Source organism: Marmota monax, unplaced genomic scaffold, assembly GCF_021218885.2.
Source record: "Marmota monax isolate L192 unplaced genomic scaffold, Marmota_monax_Labrador192_F-V1.1 WCK01_AAM20220418_F8-fsc00113, whole genome shotgun sequence".
Lineage (NCBI taxonomy): Eukaryota > Metazoa > Chordata > Mammalia > Rodentia > Sciuridae > Marmota > Marmota monax.
Window position 1 is genome coordinate 1,085,797 of NW_026694479.1, and position 20,495 is coordinate 1,106,291.

Genomic DNA, 20,495 nt, shown 5'->3' on the forward strand with positions numbered 1-20,495 from the left:
TGATTGGGTTATTTGTTATCTTATTGTCTAATTTTTTGAGTTCTTTGTATACTCTGGATATTAGGGCTCTATCTGAAGTGTGAGGAGTAAAGATTTGTTCCCAGGATGTAGGCTCCCTATTTACCTCTCTTATTGTTTCTTTTGCTGAGAAAAAACTTTTTAGTTTGAGTAAGTCCCATTTGTTGATTCTAGTTATTAACTTTTGTGCTATGGGTGTCCTATTGAGGAATTTGGAGCCCGACCCCACAGTATGTAGATCGTAGCCAACTTTTTCTTCTACCAGACACCGTGTCTCTGATTTGATATCAAGCTCCTTGATCCATTTTGAATTCACTTTTGTGCATGGCGAGAGAAAGGGATTCAGTTTCATTTTGTTGCATATGGATTTCCAGTTTTCCCAGCACCATTTGTTGAAGATGCTATCCTTCCTCCATTGCACGCTTTTAGCCCCTTTATCAAATATAAGTAGTTGTAGTTTTGTGGATTGGTTTCTGTGTCCTCTATTCTGTACCATTGGTCCACCCGCCTGTTTTGGTACCAGTACCATGCTGTTTTTGTTACTATTGCTCTGTAGTATAGTTTGAGGTCTGGTATCGCTATACCGCCTGATTCACACTTCCTGCTTAGAGTTGTTTTTGCTATTCTGGGTCTTTTATTTTTCCATATGAATTTCATAATTGCTTTATCTATTTCTACAAGAAATGCCATTGGGATTTTGATTGGCATTGCATTAAACCTATAGAGAATTTTTGATAATATCGCCATTTTGATGATGTTAGTTCTGCCTATCCATGAACAGGGTATATTTTTCCATCTTCTAAGATCTTCTTCTATTTCTCTCTTTAGGGTTCTGTAGTTTTCATTGTATAAGTCTTTCACCTCTTTTGTTAGGTTGATTCCCAAGTATTTTATTTTTTTTGAGGATATTGTGAATGGAGTGGTTGTCCTCATTTCCATTTCAGAGGATTTGTCGCTGATATACAGGAATGCCTTTGATTTATGTGTGTTGATTTTATAGCCTGCCACTTTGCTGAATTCATTTATTAGCTCAAATAGTTTCTTTGTAGACCCTTTTGGGTCTGCTAGGTATAGAATCATGTCAGCTGCAAAGAGTGATAATTTAAGTTCTTCTTTTCCTATTTTTATGCCTTTAATTTCTTTCGTCTGTCTAATTGCTCTGGCCAGTGTTTCGAGAACTATGTTGAACAGAAGTGGTGAGAGAGGGCATCCCTGTCTTGTTCCAGATTTTAGAGGGAATGCCTTCAGTTTTTCTCCATTCAGAATGATGCTAGCCTGAGGCTTAGCATAGATTGCTTCTACAATATTGAGGTATGTTCCTGTTATCCCTAGTTTTTCTAGAGTTTTGAACATAAAGGGATGCTGTACTTTGTCAAATGCTTTTTCCGCATCTATCGAGATGATCATATGGTTCTTATTTTTAAGTCTATTGATGTGGTGAATAACATTTATTGATTTCCGTATATTGAACCAGCCTTGCATCCCAGGGATGAATCCCACTTGATCATGGTGCACAATTTTTTTGATATGTCTTTGTATCCGATTCGCCAGAATTTTATTGAGGATTTTTGCATCTAGGTTCATTAGAGATATTGGTCTGTAGTTTTCTTTCTTTGAAGTGTCTTTGTCTGGTTTAGGAATCAGGGTGATGTTGGCCTCATAGAATGAATTTGGAAGTTCTCCCTCTTTTTCTATTTCCTGAAGTAGCTTGAAAAGTATTGGTATTAGTTCCTCTTTAAAGGTTTTGTAAAACTCTGCTGTATACCCATTCGGTCCTGGGCTTTTCTTAGTTGGTAGTCTTTTGATGGTTTCTTCTATTTCCTCGATTGATATTGGTCTGTTTAGGTTGTCTATATCCTCCTGACTCAATCTGGGCAGATCATATAACTTAAGAAATTTATCTATGCCTTCACTATCTTCTAATTTATTGGAGTATAAGGATTCAAAATAATTTCTAATTATCTTCTGTATTTCTGAAGTGTCTGTTGTGATATTGCCTTTTTCATCCCGTATGCTAGTAATTTGAGTTCTCTCTCTTCTTCTCTTCCTTAGCATGGCTAAGGGTCTGTCGATTTTATTTATTTTTTCAAAGAACCAACTTTCAGTTTTGTCAATTTTTTCAATTGTTTCTTTTGTTTCGATTTCATTAATTTCAGCTCTGATTTTAATTATTTCTTGCCTTCTACTTCTTTTGCTGTTGTTTTGCTCTTCTTTTTCTAGGATTTTGAGATGAAGTATGAGATCATTTATTTGTTGGTTTTTTCTTTTTTTAAGGAATGAACTCCACGCAATGAATTTTCCTCTTAGAACTGCTTTCAATGTGTCCCATAGATTCCGATATGTTGTGTCTGTGTTTTCATTTATCTCTAAGAATTTTTTAATTTCCTTCTTGATGTCTTGTATAACATTCAGTAACCTATTGTTCATTCTCCAAGTGATGCATGATTTTTCCTTCCTTCTTTTATCGTTGATTTTTAGTTTCATTCCATTATGATCAGATAAGATGCATGGTATTATCTCTACTCCTTTATATTGTCTAAGTGTTGCCCTGTGACATAATATATGATCTATTTTTGAGAAGGATCCATGTGCTGCTGAGAAAAAAGTGTAACTGCTTGATGTTGGGTAGTATATTCTATATATGTCAATTAAGTCTAGGTTATTAATTGTGTTATTGAGTTCTATAGTTTCCTTATTCAACTTTTGTTTGGAAGATCTGTCCAGTGGTGAGAGAGGTGTGTTGAAGTCTCCCATGATTATTGTATGGTGGTCTATTAGACTCTTGAACTTGAGAAGAGTTTGTTTGATGAACATAGCTGCACCATTGTTTGGGGCATATATATTTATGATTGTTATGTCTTGTTGGTGTATGGTTCCCTTGAGCAGTATGTAGTGTCCCTCTTTATCCCTTTTGATTAACTTTGGCTTGAAATCTATTTTATTTGATATGAGTATGGACACTCCTGCTTGTTTCCGAAGTCCATATGAGTGATATGATTTTTCCCAACCTTTCACCTTCAGCCTATGTATGTCTTTTCCTATCAAATGCGTCTCCTGTAGGCAGCATATTGTTGGGTCTTGTTTTGTGATCCATTCTACTAGCCTGTGTCTCTTAATTGGTGAGTTTAAGCCATTAACATTTAGGGTTATTATTGAGATATGGGTTGTTCTTCCAGCCATATTTGTTTATTTATGTTACTAAACATGGTTTGTTTTCCTCTTTGATTATTTTCCCCCCTTTAGTGTCCTACCTCCCACTGTTGGTTTTCATTGTTATTTTCCATTTCCTCTTCCTGTAATGTTTTGCCGAGGATGTTTTGAAGAGATGGTTTTCTAGCTGCAAATTCTTTTAACTTTTGTTTATTGTGGAAGGTTTTAATTTCATCTTCTATCCTGAAGCTTAATTTTGCTGGATACACAATTCTTGGTTGGAACCCATTTTCTTTCAGTGTTTGAAATATGTTATTCCAGGATCTTCTAGCTTTCAGAGTCTGTGTTGAAAGATCAGCTGTTATCCTGATTGGATTACCCCTAAATGTAATCTGCTTCCTTTCTCTTGTAGCTTTTAAAATTCTCTCCTTATTCTGTATGTTGGGCATCTTCATTATAATGTGTCTAGGTGTGGATCTCTTATGATTTTGCACATTCGGCGTCCTGCAGGCTTCTAGGATTTGGGATTCTGTCTCATTCTTCAAGTCTGAGAAGTTTTCTCGTATTATTTCATTGAATAGATTGCTCATTCCTTTGGTTTGAACCTCTATCCCTTCCTGTATCCCAATGACTCTTAAGTTTGGTCTCTTTATGTTATCCTATATTTCTTGGATGTTCTGCTCATGGTTTCTTAACAGTCTTGCTGAGCTGTCTATGTTCTTTTCAAATTGAAATACTTTGTCTTCATTGTCTGATGTTCTATCTTCTAAGTGTTCTACTCTACTGGTAGTATTCTCAATTGAGTTTTTAAGTTGGTTTATTGCTTCCTGCATTTCTAGGATTTCTGTTTGTTTGTTTTTTATAACCTCTATCTCCCTGTATAGTTGATCTTTTGCTTCTTGGATTTGTTTATGTAATTCATTGTTGAAGTGATCCTTCATTGTCTGATTTTGCTGTCTGATGTCTTCCTTGAGACTCCAGATCATCTGAAGCATGTATATCCTGAATTCTTTATCTGACATTCCATCTGCTGCAGCTATTACCTCTTCTAACGTTGAGTTGACCTGCATTGCTTGTGGTCCTTTCTTTCCTTGTCTCTTCATACTGTTCGCGTTTCTTTCTGCTTGGTGTAACTGTTGTGCTATTGAGTTTTCCCCCTATATATTTATATTGCTCTTGTATAGTTGCAAAGTCTCCCTCACAGGCGCACGCGGCGGCTATGCCCCTCCTCCAATTGGGGCAATGTGCCTACTTCGCCGGCAGGCCGCTGGGCCTGTTCTGCCGGTCGGTAGCAGGTCCACCTACCTTGCAGGCGTGGGCGGCGGCTCTGCCCCTCTGGGGGCCGCTGAGCTTGTTCTGTTGGTGGTCGCAGTTCTGCCTACTTTGCAGGCACGGGCAGCGCACTGCCCCTCTGCAGGACACTGGGCCTGTTCTGCCAGTGGGTCGCAGGTCCACCCACCTTGAAGGCGCGGGGGGGGGGGTGGCTCTACCCTTCCGCTGGCCGCTGGGCCTGTTCTGCCTTTCGGTTGCAGGTCTGGCCTGTTCTGTTGGTGGTCGCAGGTCCGCCTACCTTGCAGGCGCGTGGGGCAGTTCTGCCCCTCCGTGGGATGCTGGGCCTGTTCTGCCGGTGGGTCACAGGTCCGCCTACCTTGCAGGCGTGGGGGGCAGCTCTGCCCCTCCGCGGGCCACTGGGCCTGTTCTGTCAGTGGTCACGGTTCCGCCTACCTTGCAGGCGCGGGGAGAGGGGGCGGCTCTGCCCCTCAGCAGGCTGCTGGGCCTGTTCTGCCAGGGAGTCGGAGGTCCGCCTACCTTGCAGGCATGATTGGCAGCTCTGCCCCTCCACGGGCCACTGGGCCTGATCTGTTGGTGGTCACAGTTCCGCCTACCTTGCAGGCGCGGGGGGAGGGGGCGGCTCTGCCCCTCAGCAGGCCGCTGGGCCTGTTCTGTCGGTGGTCACAGTTCCGCCTACCTTGCAGGCGCCGGGGGAGGGGGCGGCTCTTATAATTTTTTTAATTTAATTTTTTTTTGGGGGGGTACAGGGGATTAACCCAGAGTGCTTAACCACTGAGCCTCATCCCAAGCCCTTTTTTGAGATGGGGTCTTGCTAGGTTGCTTCGGTCCTTGCTAAATTGCTGAGACTGGCATTACATTGGCTTTTTTTTTTTTTTTTTTTTTTGTGGTGCTGGGGATTGAACCCAGGGTCTTGTGTATGTGAGGCAAGCCCTCTACTGACTGAGTCCTCTCCTATAGTTTTAATATTGAAATATATTTTAGCATTAGGTGCTTAGACTGTGAAGGCAGGTGACCTAGTTTGCCATTCACTCACCAAGTGATCAAGTGGTTCATTTTCCCTGGCTCCATCCTTCTCTAGAATGGTATCTACCCCAGTGGTTTCTCTGTAATGATATCTACTTTATAAAAGTCAAATAAATTCAAGGATGTGCAGTACTCAGCAGGCGACCAGCACACGTGGCAAGCCCTGATTACGGCTATTTTATTATTGGCTATAAAACATTATTTTTTAGGTAAATAAGGGGACTCGCTGAGGCAGACAGAATGCTCTTTCTCTGGAAATAAGCTGTTTTCAGCAGGGAACTGGAGATATGAACGTGCTGAACCACAGAGGGAGGCCCCGTGTGCAGAGGCTCGGGTCTCTATCTCAGAGCCACAGCCCTGGGGTCCAAATGCCAGCTCTACCATCATCTGAGCATCAGGCAAAACACTTACCCAGGATCTCTGTTGCTTTTCTATATGTTGATGTGACAACATCGTTACAGTTGTCCCTTGCTACTACTGAGAGTTCATGGGAGCTCACAGAAGTGTGCTAGGCCCTCTGCAATGATGCTGCATGGGTCTCTTATTATGATGATCACTGTCTAAGTGGAATGTCCTCAAGAGGGTGGTTGAGTCTCCACAGTGTGCTGATGGGGGACAAAGCTCTGCCGCTACCTTTCTGGAAAACCTTGAGGTGATTAGACCTTGAGTACCATTTTCTCAAAACAATAATTGTGCCTGGAAGTAGGTGGGAAGCCATTTAGAGAAAATGGAGAAGTGTCACCTTTGACTTACCACTTGACTCTCCAGTTGCTGGTATCTCCCTGTACAGGCTAGGGAGCTTCTGCCCAGGCCCAGATAAAACTGATCAGGACCAGGAAGAAGCTGTCTTTCTCAGGGAAGGTGAGGCCGCTGCTGGTTAAGGTTGTCAACCATAGGGAGCCAGGAAGAGGCCCTGGGGCCACTGGCTCCGTCCATCTTGTGGCACGAGGCTATTAGTGCTCAATACTTAGTCTCATTGGTGGGAGACAGTTGGCAACAATGTCAGGACTCCCCAGACTCATGCCATTTACCTGGGAGTGGGAGGTGCTCCTCTCTTCTCAGGCTCTGTGGTCAGAGAACGAAGGTGCTGGCTATGTTCACACAACGTCCCCATGAATTCCCTAAATATGCCATCGAAAAGGGTATTTTTCACATGGGCAGGTTCTTGAGAGGAGTTCTGTTTTCTTGGTGAGGAAGATCATCTTTGTCTCCAATTGGCACTTAGAAGAGTGCCGTCTCCACAACACTCGGTACCAGCAGCCTACAAGCTGGGAAGAGCTTTGTCGAATGTGATGTTTAAGTCAAGTGACCTTTAGCCTGCAAGCAGTCTATAGCAGTCACTAGATTGCTCAAAAGTTGGGTGACAGTTTGTCAGGTTTGCGAGGCCTCTTGTGTGTCTCCAGATTTTCATTTACTCCAAATCCTCCTGCATGTGAATCCTACTTTCCTGAAGAACTCTGGGTTTTCTTAAGTATCATAGCTTAACTTGTGGGCTCATCAGAAACCCTCTGCTAAACATCCTAAAGACTAATTCTTTTTCACACTTGAGTTGATAAACTCAATTTTATATTCAGCAATACAGAGGAATGTATGCCCGGTTTGGCTAAAGACCAGCAAGTCAACATCAGCCAGTTGATTTTAATGTTAACTATAAATATTTAAGCTGCTGCTAAATATTGAACAGATGTACCAAGTTTATGTTTTTGTTATGAAATCATCGATGTAGTTAACAAACAATTACTAGTATTTTTTTATTTATATATGACAGTGGAATGCATCACAATTCTTATTATACATATAGAGCACAATTTTTCATATCCCTGGTTGTATACACAGTATATTCACACCAATTTGTGTCTTCATACCTGTACTTTGGGTAGTAATGATCATCACATTCCACCATCATGAATAACCCCATGCCCTCTCCCTTCCCCTCCCACCCCTCCGCCCTATCTAGAGTTCATCTATTCCTCCCATGCTCTCCCTCCCTACCCCACTATGAGTCAGCCTCCTTAAATCAGAGAAAACATTCGGCGTTTGGTTTTTTGGGAATGGCTAACTTCACTTAGCATTATCTTCTCTAACTCCATCCATTTACCTGCAAATGCCACGATTTTATTCTCTTTTATTGCTGAGTAAAATTCCATTGTGTATATATGCCACATTTTTTTTTTATCCATTCATCTATCGAAGGGCATCTAGGTTGGTTCCACAGTTTAGCTCAACTACTAGTACTTTTAAGATTCATGTGTAGGTAGGATATGCTCCTTAGGTCAGGTTAAAGAGTGCATGCTTTTTCTTTGATCTTTAGGGTATTTAACATTAAGATAATTCCTCATTTGTCTTTCAATTTTATTGTACAAAATTTTGACATCAATAAATTTTTGCAAAGTGCTCACTAGTTGTTGAGTGTATAAAAAGGATTATCATAATGTGTACAACATACAAAGAATGATATTGTAACAGTTTCCTTATATTCACTGAATATTTAAGAAGTACAACATTACTATTATTGGTGACATCACTTTCATGTCCTTCTGAAACCTATCACCTTTTCTAGTCTCAGAAGAAATCACTTTCCTAAATTTTAAGTTACCATTTTTGCAATTCTCTTTATAGTTTTGCCGTATGTATTGTTTGTTTTTATAGGTTACTTGAACTTTATATAATAAAAATGGTATTGCCTGTATTTTTCTGCAACTTGCATAATTTTCCTCAAACTGAGATCCCTTTTTCTTTGTAGCAGTATTCCATTCATCTGTGTAGTATTCTACCACAAACCTCAGTAGTCTTTCTTTATCCCTTCCACTGTGGCTGGGTGTCTGGGCTCTTCTGTAGGTTTATAGGTCCAGGCACATGAGAGATTATCTATCCCGGGCTGGGGATGTGGCTCAAGCGGTAGCGCGCTTGCCTGGCATGCGTGCGGCCCGGGTTCGATCCTCAGCACCACATACAAACAAAGATGTTGTGTCTGCCAAAAACTAAAAAATAAACATTAAAAAAAAAAAAGATTATCTATCCCTAGGGATGAACTTCTTAGATCACAGGGACATGGATCTTCAGCCTTACTAGATAAGGTCAGCCTATTTTCAAAGCTGTATAAAACCCTCTCATTTTTACATAGTCAAATCTACCAGATGTTTGGTAATATCTCTGCTTGGTCTTTAAAATAGATTCTCCCATTCCATAGATTCAATATATTGAAGAAAGAGAATGCAAAACTGGTTGTTCTCTGTTTTCTTTGCAGATATATGACAAACTGAGCCAAGTGGAACACATGACCGTGTATGAGAAGGAAGCCATACCAAACAGGTTCTATTACAAGAGAGGGAAATTTGTCTCTCCTTTGACTTTAGTGGCCGATGAAGGGTGGTTCATAGCAGAGGTAATTATAAAACACACCACACTTTGTTCATGCTACAAATTCTGCTCTGACACATAAGAGATGTCTCCACCGAGGTATCGTTCCTGGCATTCTTTCCTTTCTAGGGGAATCAAAAGCCTCCATCAGGTGACTTTGTGGACACAAACTGCAGACGCAAACCCAGGGTCACGGTTTAGACTCTGTGGCACCAGCCTCGCTGGAGTTTAACAAACAGGCCTTAACTCAATTATTGCCGCTTTCCATGTAACCTGTTCTGTTTAAAGCGGAACAATTACTGTGAACCCAAGCAATTGCTCTGGGGAAGTAGAAAGCGGAGAGAAGCTCATTGCTTTCACCTTTAAGAGAAATGTTTGGCAGACGGGACTGTGCAGATCCAGGTCCCCCAGATGCCAGCTTGATTTCACAAGGATGATCTTGTATTTTGGGCTCCAACCCTAGTCACCTGGTGCCTGAATGACTCCAACAGCCTCTTCCCAGTCTGCCCGATTCCAGGCTCACCAGGGTCTCGCATCAGCTTATGCTGTGGGGACCTGACCTTCAGGGGAACCTGAGGTCACATCATGTTCAGGATCAATTCCTGAAGAGGACGTGGGTTATTTTAGATATGAATTTGATGGCGGGTTGCATTTAGATCAGATGACAGGGTAGAAAAGAGCCCCATGTGAGTGGTTGTTGAGACCCATGATGATGAGACCTGAGACTCGAAATAACCCAGAAGAGGGGGAGACAGAGCAGGGGGTGACCAGGGGAAAAATATGGACTGGGTGAGTGAGTAGAAGTCCAGAGGCCTGCGGGTGGAAAAATGGGGGATCTGGGACATGAACTTCAGTTATTCAGGACCAAGTCTCTCTCCTGTGCTGGCAGGTAAAGAGGAGCCCCTAGTCCTAGAGGAACTGAGAACACAGCAGATCTCGATAGAAACTTTGGCCCCACAGTGCAGAGGCAACAGTGCCCCAGAGTGTCCCTTCCTATGCCAGGTGGTTTAGAAGGTCTCTGAGAGGGTTCCTGTGTCCACTAACACTGTCTCCCGAAGACCCAAAGCAGTTCTCCTCACTTTGTCTCACTGTTAGGAGTTCACCTGAAGGGAAGCTGTGGAGACCCCCACATGGTCCTTTATGGTGGTTTCTAGGGTTGTGCATTTAATACGCATGCACTGGGCCACCTGGGTTGATGCCTGGAGTGTGACTTGATTGGTAAACAAGCAACAGAGCTCACTTTTGCAACTTCTTTTATTTTATAAAAATTCCAGTGGAGTTGCTTTGAATTTTAAAAGTAAATAAACCATGAGGATCAATTCACAGTTTGCTTCTACTCGTGTCTTAGCCTGAATATGTGACTCTATTGTTTACTTTCTCTTATTTAGCTGAAACCAAATACCCTGAAAGTTTATGGTAGAGAGGGAGACTGAAGAAAGCAGGGTGATTTGGGTAGTTTGGTGGAAAACTGGATGAGGTAGGGGAGTGCAAAGCCAGAGCTTCCCATGGAGATGCTGGACGACAGCGAGGTACCACTTACGTCCATGGGAACAGCTTTGGATCCCTCTAGTAGCAGTGGGGAGGGGCTGGTGGAGTGCTCTAGCTAGGAGTGGAAGTCCAGTGACCTGGTCATGGAAAAAAGGGAGGTTCCTTCTAGGTTGGCAAGGGTTCTGTCTGGGAAGTAACTATGGTATCTCAGTAGCAGCTCATCCAGCAAGAAGATGTAGATCTTTCCAATGAGTGACTAAAGCACCACAATGAGGGAGACCTAAGTGTATCGATTAAGATGCCCTTGGTTGTAAGTCATAGGCTGTTTGAATAATGGCTGAAGTAACAAAGATTTACTCTTTTGCTTAACTGAAAGTCTAGAGGTAGGCCGTTCCAAGGTTGTTTAATTCAGACCCCAAGTTAACTCCATTACAATTCTTCTGATTTTCCTTTTAAGGCCACAAAATGGCTGCTACAGCTCCAAGCATCACACTCCCTCAGAACATCACAAAGCAGGAAAGAAAGGGTGTAGCTTCTCTTTGCACATCTCCTACTTTTATCAAGGAGCAAAATAATAGACCCCAGAACCAGGGGTAGAAGCAGGTTTTGTGGGTCTTTGAAAATGTTGGAATTTGTGTGAGGAAAACATTCTCTTTAAGAAAAGAATACATTATGTATAGTTAAAATGCACTAATAATAAAAACATGAAAAAGTATACATAGTTATGAAAACAAAATTAGGTATAGGGACTTAGAGGAAGCTCACTCGCCTGAGAGACTCTAATGCTTAAATTTCTTGAACTGCACTCAAAACAGAAGTTCAGAAACCACTAGCAACTTCCCCCCTCTGTCTTATCAGTCATCAATGGATAGTGTGGGTAGAAAATTTCTGCCTTGGGCCAGTTTTGGTTCTGGGATCTGGAACTGTGCTGTGTTGCAGACCAGGTGGCCACAGTTACTAAACAAAAGAGAGGAAGAAGCTGGGGATTAGGCAGACATGGCCCCCAAAACAAAGAAGAGCAAAGAGAGAACAGTAGGAGCAACTGACCATCTCTCACATCCTGACCAGCCAAGGCCTCTCAGGACACCCTGCTTTCAGGACTCACCCCTGCAGGAAACTAGCAAATTAGAATCCTCTGAGAGTGAGGCCATGTGGTCATTGCACATGTTATATGTTACTTTTCTATGTATTGCACACACACACATATATATTCATTTGAGTAAATAAAAACTAAGAGTCAGTCAGCAGGGACTCCCCACAGCACAGAGGGGAACCTCTGGCAATGACCAGAGCAGTGTTTAAATCATTATTTTCAAAAGGGAGATTGGAGGTGATTGCAAAGATATGTGAAATAGAAAGTTAAAAAAAAAGAAATCAGAAGTAAGATAAGTAGTAGGATATGAGAAAATAAGATTCATCATGTATAATTAATTAAAAAAAAGAAAATCAGATTTGCTCTCAAAGATTATTGTCAAATCGCTAATACAGAAACTCTCGATGGTACTCACACACTTTTAATTAGCAAAGATGAGTACCCCCTGTGCTTGGGTCAGTAGAATCTTTAGCTGACCCTCTGTGCAAAGTTTCAGTGACATGCACATAAAGCTATTTTACATTTTGCAGATAAAAATAGAGATCACTGATTTTTTTAACTTTGGCCAATAATAACAAGAATGATAATCTCTCACTTATTTCTCTCTCTCTCTCTCTCTCTCTCTCTCTCTCTCTCTCTCTCTATCTATCTCTCTTTCTTCTTTTTTTAGTAACAGGGATTGAACTCAGAGTGCTTAACTACTGAGCCACATCACCAGTCCTTTTTATTTTGAGACTGTGTCTCACTAAGTTGCTTACAACCTCACTAAGTTGCTGAGGCTGGCTTTGAACTTGTGATCCTCGTGCCTCAACCTCCCAAGCAGCTTGGATTACAGGCATGTGCCAGTTTGTCATAATCACCATCTTGAATTTAGTACCTTCTTGTTGCTTTTTAACTTTTCTTTGCAATGCTGGGAATTGAACTCAGGGCCTTGTGCGTGCCAAGACAGCACTCTACCACTGAGCCGCATCCCTACCCACTCCTGGCTACTTGCTGTAATTCTCTCAGTGACTCTGCATTGTGGATATTGCTAGTTATGCAAATAACTTATCACAACATAACATGAAATGGAACGCAAACATGGCTCAGTGCTTCCTAGCAGCAAAGAAGAAAGTACAACCAATGTCAGTAATGTCACTTACAGGGTCTGTAACATAGGAACACAGATATTTCTCTGCAAAATCATGATTGCCCCTGAGTCCCAAGGGCAATGTAGACCTCTTTTGGTCCCTCCTTTTTCTATGTTAGTTTCCTAGATTGAAGCCTTAATCATTTATTAACTTCTCTTCTTGAATTTATGCCTTTATATTTTTAAGACATCATATGCAAAAATTACAATTTCTGATTCTAATTTAAAATGATATTGGGGACATATTTATTTGTTTTCTGAAAATTCTTAAATGCCCAGCTCACAGTGGCATAGACCTGTAATCCCAGCAGCTGTGGAGGCTGAGGCAGGAGGATTGCAAGTTCAGCAACTTAGTGAGGCCCTAAGCAACTTAGAGAGACACCGTCTTTACATGAAATATTAAAAAGGGCTGAGGATGTGGCTCAGTGGTTGAGAACCCCAGGGTTCAATCCCCAATACCAAAAAAACAAAACACACACACACAGGCACACACGCACAAGTGCCCATTCTCTCCTTATTGGCTTAGACTTTGCTTCTGTAAAGTTCTAGTATTTATTATACTTTCTTGACTATGGTGAATTGAAAACTCTATTCTGTGTCCTGTTCTGTGCCAGGGCTGTTAATCTCTCACATTCCTATTTACAAAATTTGTCCCTAAATTGTACAGAATGTTGTGTTTTGCTCTGCAGCCTGCATCCCAGTCCACAATGCACTGGATGATGCTCTTGTGCTGGATTCTACTTTACGTTTGCAGGAGGGAGACATTCTCAGCCCTGCAAGCAATCTCACTAGGTCTGAGCTTGGAGAGCAGGGTCTGTTTTCAACATGATTCAGAAAACAGCTGAGTCAGGACAAATCGATGCTAGGCGGGAGCCAATTCCATCCCCCTTTCTCTTTCCTCCTACACCTGCCATCCCATAAACATGTAAGATTTGGCTTCTTTGGTAAAAATGCCCATCCCATATATACACCAACTTTCTGCCACCGATTTAAGTTTGGCAGACCCTAAGGCAGCCAACCAGGGAGAACTGACCAAGTTCATTTCTTTCTGTGGTTGCTTAAAAAAAATAAAAATAAAAAGAGGGGAAGCAGATTTAATTTGTCACCTGAAATTGTACCAGTATCCAGTGTGACTACCAATGCTGCTGTAGAAAACACACCCCCTGCCCAGCGACTCCCAGTTGGCTTCTACGCCTGCATGTTCTAATACGCAGACTGGATTGCCTGCTGCTCTCAGCCCTTTCTCAGGCCTCCCTTCCTGAAAGGACAGAAACCTGAAGGTGTTCGTGTTCCCGGAGAACTAAAATGTGGAGAAGCAAACAACAGGCCATCGAGGAAGTCAAGCCCAAGCCTGTCCCACCAGCCCAGCTCTTTCCTTCAAGGATAGGAAATAAGGCTCCTAACACCTGCTCCACCTCCCTGACCTCCCTAAGACCTGGCACTGTCCCCTGGAAAGCCTTTTCCTTGCTTCTTCCTTCCAGGGAATGGAAGTCACCTTTTCCCAGGAGGACTGGCACCACTGTCACTCATGCTTCACCAAGGTTTCCAGTGAGCCATCTTGCCACTTCTTCCCTTAGGAAATCCTTGGAAATGGGCTGGGCAGAGGAGTGGGTTGTCACGATGTCTGTGGCTCTGCAGTTCCAGTGAGGACCAAATTCCCTTGACATAGGGGATAGTTAGGGACAGCATAGCAAAATGCAAAGTGCAGGAATACCACAGTAATTTCCACAAATTCAAGCATCCTCTTCCATCCTCCTCCTTGAAGGCCATGTGCCTAAACAATCATTTGTCTATCAAACTTGACAAATATGTGTTGAGTGTCCACTGCTTGGAACACACAGCGCAAAGGTATAATTCCATACTGGGGGTGGGGGGACTCCTGGGAGTCCCTGCCTGCCTGATACAGCTTAGCAAAGGAGCCAAATATTAAATAAGTGTGCATGCCATTGCAGAACAGAAGTGTGCAATTACAAAATGTGTTGAGTGCTCAGTGTATAAAAGAGCACATGAAAGAGAGTATCTGGGAGAAGAGGGAACCTAATTTATGTGATAGGGCAGGAAGGCTTCTGTAAGAAAGAGACTTTGCAGTTGAAACTTGAAGGAGGAGTTGAAGTTGACGGCCAGGAAGGGGTTGCTCTCCAGGCTGAGGGAAAGGATACAACCATAGCTCATGGGAAAAGCAGAGATAATGAACTGAGTCTTTAGTTGTGAGTAGTTCCACAAAAATTCTTAGTTTTCATACATTGACCCATTTAACGAAGTCTATCAATTTTATCTCATATACCTTTAATTAGTACTACCAGATGTTGTAAAATAATCTTTCTGTATTATGCCTGGATCATTAGAAATTTGAATGCACCTTCAACTTCCCTCAACAGGTTTTCGATGATGTCTGCACCAAGCTATCTTGCATTTTGCAGATAGTAAATATATGGAGAAATTTTTATTTTCAACATATCCATCAACAACAGCAATAACAATAATTGCTATCTTTGTCACTGTCCACAAGCGACAAACCAGAATTTGAATACGTGACGACTAAGTACTCAGTCAGTCCAGTTCTCCAGAGATCCTGCAAACATTTCCCCAAAATGGTCCATGTATTTCTGATCTCTTTTTGCATCAGACTCTCCCTACTGTTTCCCTGTGGAGTCTAGAAGTGCATCTCAGCTTGTTCACACTAACAGAAGCGGAAGTTCTAACACCACCCTTTCTTTCCTTCCTTCCTTCCTTCCTTCCTTCCTTCCTTCCTTCCTTCCTTCCTTCCTTCCTTCCTTCCTTCCTTCTTTCTTTCTTTCTTTCTTTCTTTCTTTCTTTCTTTCTTTCTTTCTTTCTTTCTGTTCATGTCACACTGCAGAAACCTTTAGAGTTGCTTGACAGCCCACTTTGCTTCCTCTTTGTCTTCCTGGTCCCAGGTCTCCCCTTTCTTATCACCATCATGGGTAATTTGCACATACTTAAATCAACGTTCTCATGTTTGTGAAAATGATTTTTCCCATGCAAGACTTAAGCGTTGAGAGTTGAACGGTCAAGAAGGGTAATCCTGCTCTGCTGACATAACTTCAGTCAGCCCAACGAGTAGTCAGTAGCAACCCCGGGATGCCCTCTCCCTACCTCTGACCTGTCCTTCAAAGCCCAACTCAGATACCATCTCTTCCTCCAAATGTCCATTGAGTCCCTGATTCAGTCCATCTTACAATTTTCCTACGACTCTTAGTCGTCACTCCATCTGGTGCTATTTGTCTACTTCTGGACTCCCCCCTTACGGGGTGGAAGTTCCTCGAGGACACAGCCTTGGATCTTGAGCTTGGCTTCTCCTCGTGGAACCTCATATAACAGTAGAGTCTCTGTACATGTTGGTAGATTGAAGAGATTAATGAATATCAAGACAGTAAATTTTTGGTTACTGTTGACAGGTTGTTCACTTTGTAGGTTTATAAATCAGTCACTTAGTACACAGAGAAGAAAGCCAAGTCAAGTCTTTAACTTGGGCTATTAGTAGCCCTGGAAGAGATTTTAACAGGGAAAAGGTGTTGAAACCACCAATGGTAGTTCTAGCTTCAGATGGCCTGATGCTGCAGCCTAAGAGCAGGACACATCAGCTTTCCTGGGTTTCCTAGCAGTTTTCAAGAGCTGATTTCTTTATTTTCTTTTCTTTTTCTAAATTGGCACATTAGAATTATACATAATAGTAGAATTCATTATGCCATATTTGTACATGCACATAATTTGATCAACCTCATTCCCCAGTACCTTCCTCCAGGGCTAATTCTTGTGTGGCCTCTCCTGGGCAGTGTCCATCTCATGCCACTGAGCTCATATACACAGGATGGGACCAGAGCCTGGTGAGAGACTGTGACACATGGGGCTTCACTGTTGATCTTCTGGATTCCTCTCTGGGTTGAAAGAAATGCAGCAAGTTGAGGCCCCAGCTTCTACAGGAGGCCAATGTTTTTCTCTGGAGGAAAGATTTATTTTGAAAACTGGCAAAGGATATGAAATGCCAGGCTCAATTCTAAAGCCTGTGGTTGAACTGCAGTTAGGCCTGGGCCCAAAATATTTGGGGAAATCAAGACAGTCTGGAAAGCATGGCTTCTGAGCTTTAGTGGCAGCTGGAGTGGTATTGTCCAGGCCCAACTAATTGAGCGTCAGGAAGTCAGATGGGGAGTGCTGGAGGCAGCTTGCTCTCTGGTGGTGATTAGGGTCGCCTGTGAAAGCTGTCTGGGAGCTCATGCATGCCCTCCTCCCCCTTGGCACACGTCAATGAATGCATCCTGTAAAAGAAGAAAAGAAAAAAGGACCCCCGCATCCACTTACTGCTTCTCTCCAGTACTTTGCTCTACTCTAACAACTTCTGCTGATTTTGGTCCCTGCTGATTTTGCTGTCTAATATTTTCCATGTCAAGGATCAAGCTGTTTGTGGTAAGGGGCTCTCCAGGGTCAGGCCAGGGGCCTGAGGCTGAGCAATTAAATTCAGTTTTAGAAAGACAGAGACAGGAAAACTGTTAGAGGGACATCTCTTGGTAGTGGCATGGGGCACTAAGGTTCTTAACCACCACGGCCAAGGGACTCAAAAGGTTCCCACAACAGGAAGCCCCTCTGGAGGTTAATTTAAAATAGCGATGCTGCAAAATCTTTTAGGTCATTGATCATTTTTACAATCAACTTTGAAAATTCTTTGTTTGGGATTTCAATATCTGTGTGTTTGGTTACTAGGGGTTACAGCATACGGAAGTGTCTTGTTTGCTTATTTCCTCAGGGTTGCTGAGACCCTATTTTTATGCATCTGTTGAGATGGTTACCTCTTCCTCTTTTACATTGTGGGGTCCTCTAATGAGTAGCTCTTGCCTTATCATAAGTGCAGGGCTGGAGGTATATTTTTAGCTTCAACAATACGATAGCATAACAAGTGTCAAGTTCAACCCCCAGGACCAATTTGAAAAGAGTAACTGCCAGAAACAGTGGTGGTTTAAGAGCAAACCGTATATCAACAAGTGCTTCAAAAGGCATGACTACTAATAATTTTTATGACTTTATTAACTAAAGAGAAAAGTGGGTGAGAAATAGTATAGAAGAGGCTGAAAAGTTTAAACATTGATGATAAGCTACTAAATTAAATTGGAAGAAAAGATTTTAAAACAACAACAACAACAAAACAGAATAAAAGAGAAAGCAAAAAAAAGACAAGATAAAGAAAAAAGTTGAAAGAGATGGGAACAGGTTGTAGACAGGAGAGAGGAAATGAGATCTCAAGAAGAGTTCCAATTAATTGACAAAATACGTAAAATTAGAGAACTAGCAAAACCCCAAATTTGGAGGGACACTGGGAATCAGTTTCTGTCAAGCAGCTAATACAAACATTTGTCACACAGAGATCCAGCTTTCTTCTTGCTGAGGTTCTTGAAATGGTGACCTTTCTTTCTGGGGTTTCCATTTTAGAATCTCCCCACTATTAGGAGATTTGTGTGACACAAATACTGTGCTGTTTGTTGGTGTTCAGCTCTGACCCTAAACAGCCAGACTTGTTAGGATTGTCCGCATGGTGAGCTCCACCTCCTCCTTGCCCGGCGGCCTCTGTTGCTGGGGTGTTGTGTAGCCCAGTGCAAACTTTACCTGCAGAATGGCTTTGTTATTGTGACTAGGGGTGGCAGTGTAAGTCTGCTGGGCAGCCCTCCCAGTTGGGCCACCAGATCCATCTGGATTGTGTCACATTCCTCATTCCAAAATGCTGGGGGGAGGTATGCAGGATGTATCATATCTTCCAGATCTTTCCAGGCATAAGAGAGGTGGGGGGGGGCCCTTGGTAGGGTGTAGTGGGGTCCTACTTTTCACCGGACCCTGATCCATCCCTGTTCCACCTCCTGTCAGTCATGTTCTTGATCCCAGAGACCAAACTGCCAATTTGAAATGAAAGCACTCTTTGCTCTTCTCTGCTCTGCAGACTTCGAGACCTGCAGCCATGACTCCGATGACCACCCTGAGCTTCTCCCAGTTACAGTCTCACCTGATGTGCTGCATGGGTATCCACTCAGCCAGTGAAAATTAAAGTCTAAGTGGCTGTTTGGTCTTGGATATTCGAGAAGCAAGCATACCAAGAACAAGAGAAAAATGTAAAAATTAGAAAAATAGCAAAATATGAAAAGCCAAGGAACACTGCAGGGTTTTCTAGGCTCCCACTCAGGAAGTCCAAACAAAGAGTCTTTTTAAGCTGTCAACGCTTCCCCCACTTTCACTACTCCACCCCGCCCCCACCCCAGAGAGTGCTGGGATTTTTCTCGTGCTCTGGCTCAGATTGCCATGTCTGAGTTTATTTTCTGCTCAGATTGCAAATTTGTTGGACAGCAGCATCTGCTTATCTTAAACTTGGTGGGAGAATTTCTTTTGGCTTGTTGGAAGGGAGCTTCCCCTCTCCCGCTGAGCCACTGCGTGCCCGTCACTGACGCCATCTAGGCCTTTTACTAATCTCTTTCTATTCTAGAGACTAATATTTTTGGTTTTCACCTGGCTGCTAGCTCTCCAAGTTGCCACTCAGCATTCTCCCACAGTCTTCTGCCTCAATGTGCTGCTGCTCAACTGCTGTTATAATTCAGTCTCCGGGAGCTGCTAGGGTGCCATGGGTTCCTCTGATCCACCATTTTCCTCCCACTTCCCTTCACCTACTGATTTTTCTTTAACACTAAAGATGACTGAAACAAAGAGTTAGTACTAGAAACTATAACTCCTAACTCATAATGATCCCTCTCCCATTCCAAATTAAAACAAGCTTATGATAGTCATTATCATGGTGCCCTGGTAATGGAGTGAAGGCACCAAAACAAAAGAAACCAGGTCCAAAACATAACAACTCCGCCATCTTTCACAAGGTGTTCTCATGGGGAGCTTTCTATTTGTGGTTCCTTCGCATTCAAAATGAGTTGAGTGGCCCACCAAGGAGGGTCCTGGCATTGCATCCACCATGCATGGCGAGGGATCCTGAAAGGTGCTCAGGAGTGCAGAACAGATCACCTGGGTGAGGACTCTTTTTAAATTCCTAAGAGAGGGTTCATGCAGAGTGACTAACTTGTTCTGGCTGGCCTGGGGCTGTCTGAGTTTTAAAACTGAAGGTCTGGTATCCCTGCAGCCCCTCAGTGTCAAACTGGGACAGCTGGTCACCCTTCTGGATGAGCACATCCTCGGGTAGAGCAGCAGAAAACCCCTAGTTCCTCTTCCTTCACCTCAATGTCTGCCTTCTTCTGATCTTCTTTTCTCATATGCAGCTATGCAAGGTCCCCTCCCTTCTCAGGACCTCCTCAGGGACAGGCCTTCCCAGAACAGAGCTCCCAAGGGGCTTGTCACTGTGGAGTCTTAGGACATCCTCATCCTCTCCATGAGTGCCTCATGTGTGTCCTGTCCTATGGCCCTTCCCCTCCCTCACCCCACTCAACACACATGCACGCATGCACACTCACATAGACACACTCACATACACTCATAACAAACTCATGTACACAAATATATGTTCCACTCACTCATGTTCACACATATCTGTACACTCTCATACACATAAACATACTCACACACGTGTACTCATACCCCCACATACATAAACACATGTATGTGCTCTCACATACACAGTCTCACATGCTCACATACATGAGCAGAGCCCTATCCCACTGGGTGATTGTCCCCCCAGGGCTCCTCCTGCTTCCACCCTACTGAAGGCCTCCTGAATCCCTGAACCCCCTCATTGTCTCCAGCTCAAGGCACCCATTTCTGGTCTTGTCCTGGCTGACTCAGGAAGCAAAACCAGTGCCTAGTGCAAGCCCCCCCGCCCTCGATGGTAAAGAAGGAATTGCTGCCCTCCTGCCTGCACCCCACCCCACATGCCTCCACCCCCTAAAGCCTAGCAGAGAACCTGGCACAGATCCAGAGCTCAGTGCACGTCCCAATGCTGGCTAGAGC

At 43.0% G+C, this 20,495-nt stretch overlaps 1 protein-coding gene across 1 annotated transcript in view; it reads left to right on the forward strand.

Moving 5' to 3' along the window:
* The window catches only part of Enpp6 (ectonucleotide pyrophosphatase/phosphodiesterase 6), a 111,146-nt gene that overhangs the window by 77,326 nt on the left and 13,325 nt on the right, over positions 1–20,495 (forward strand). Inside the window, exon 6 of the mRNA XM_046419096.2 lies at positions 8,732–8,869. Coding sequence (XP_046275052.1) covers positions 8,732–8,869 — 138 coding nt within the window. The remainder of the gene's footprint in view (positions 1–8,731; positions 8,870–20,495) is intronic.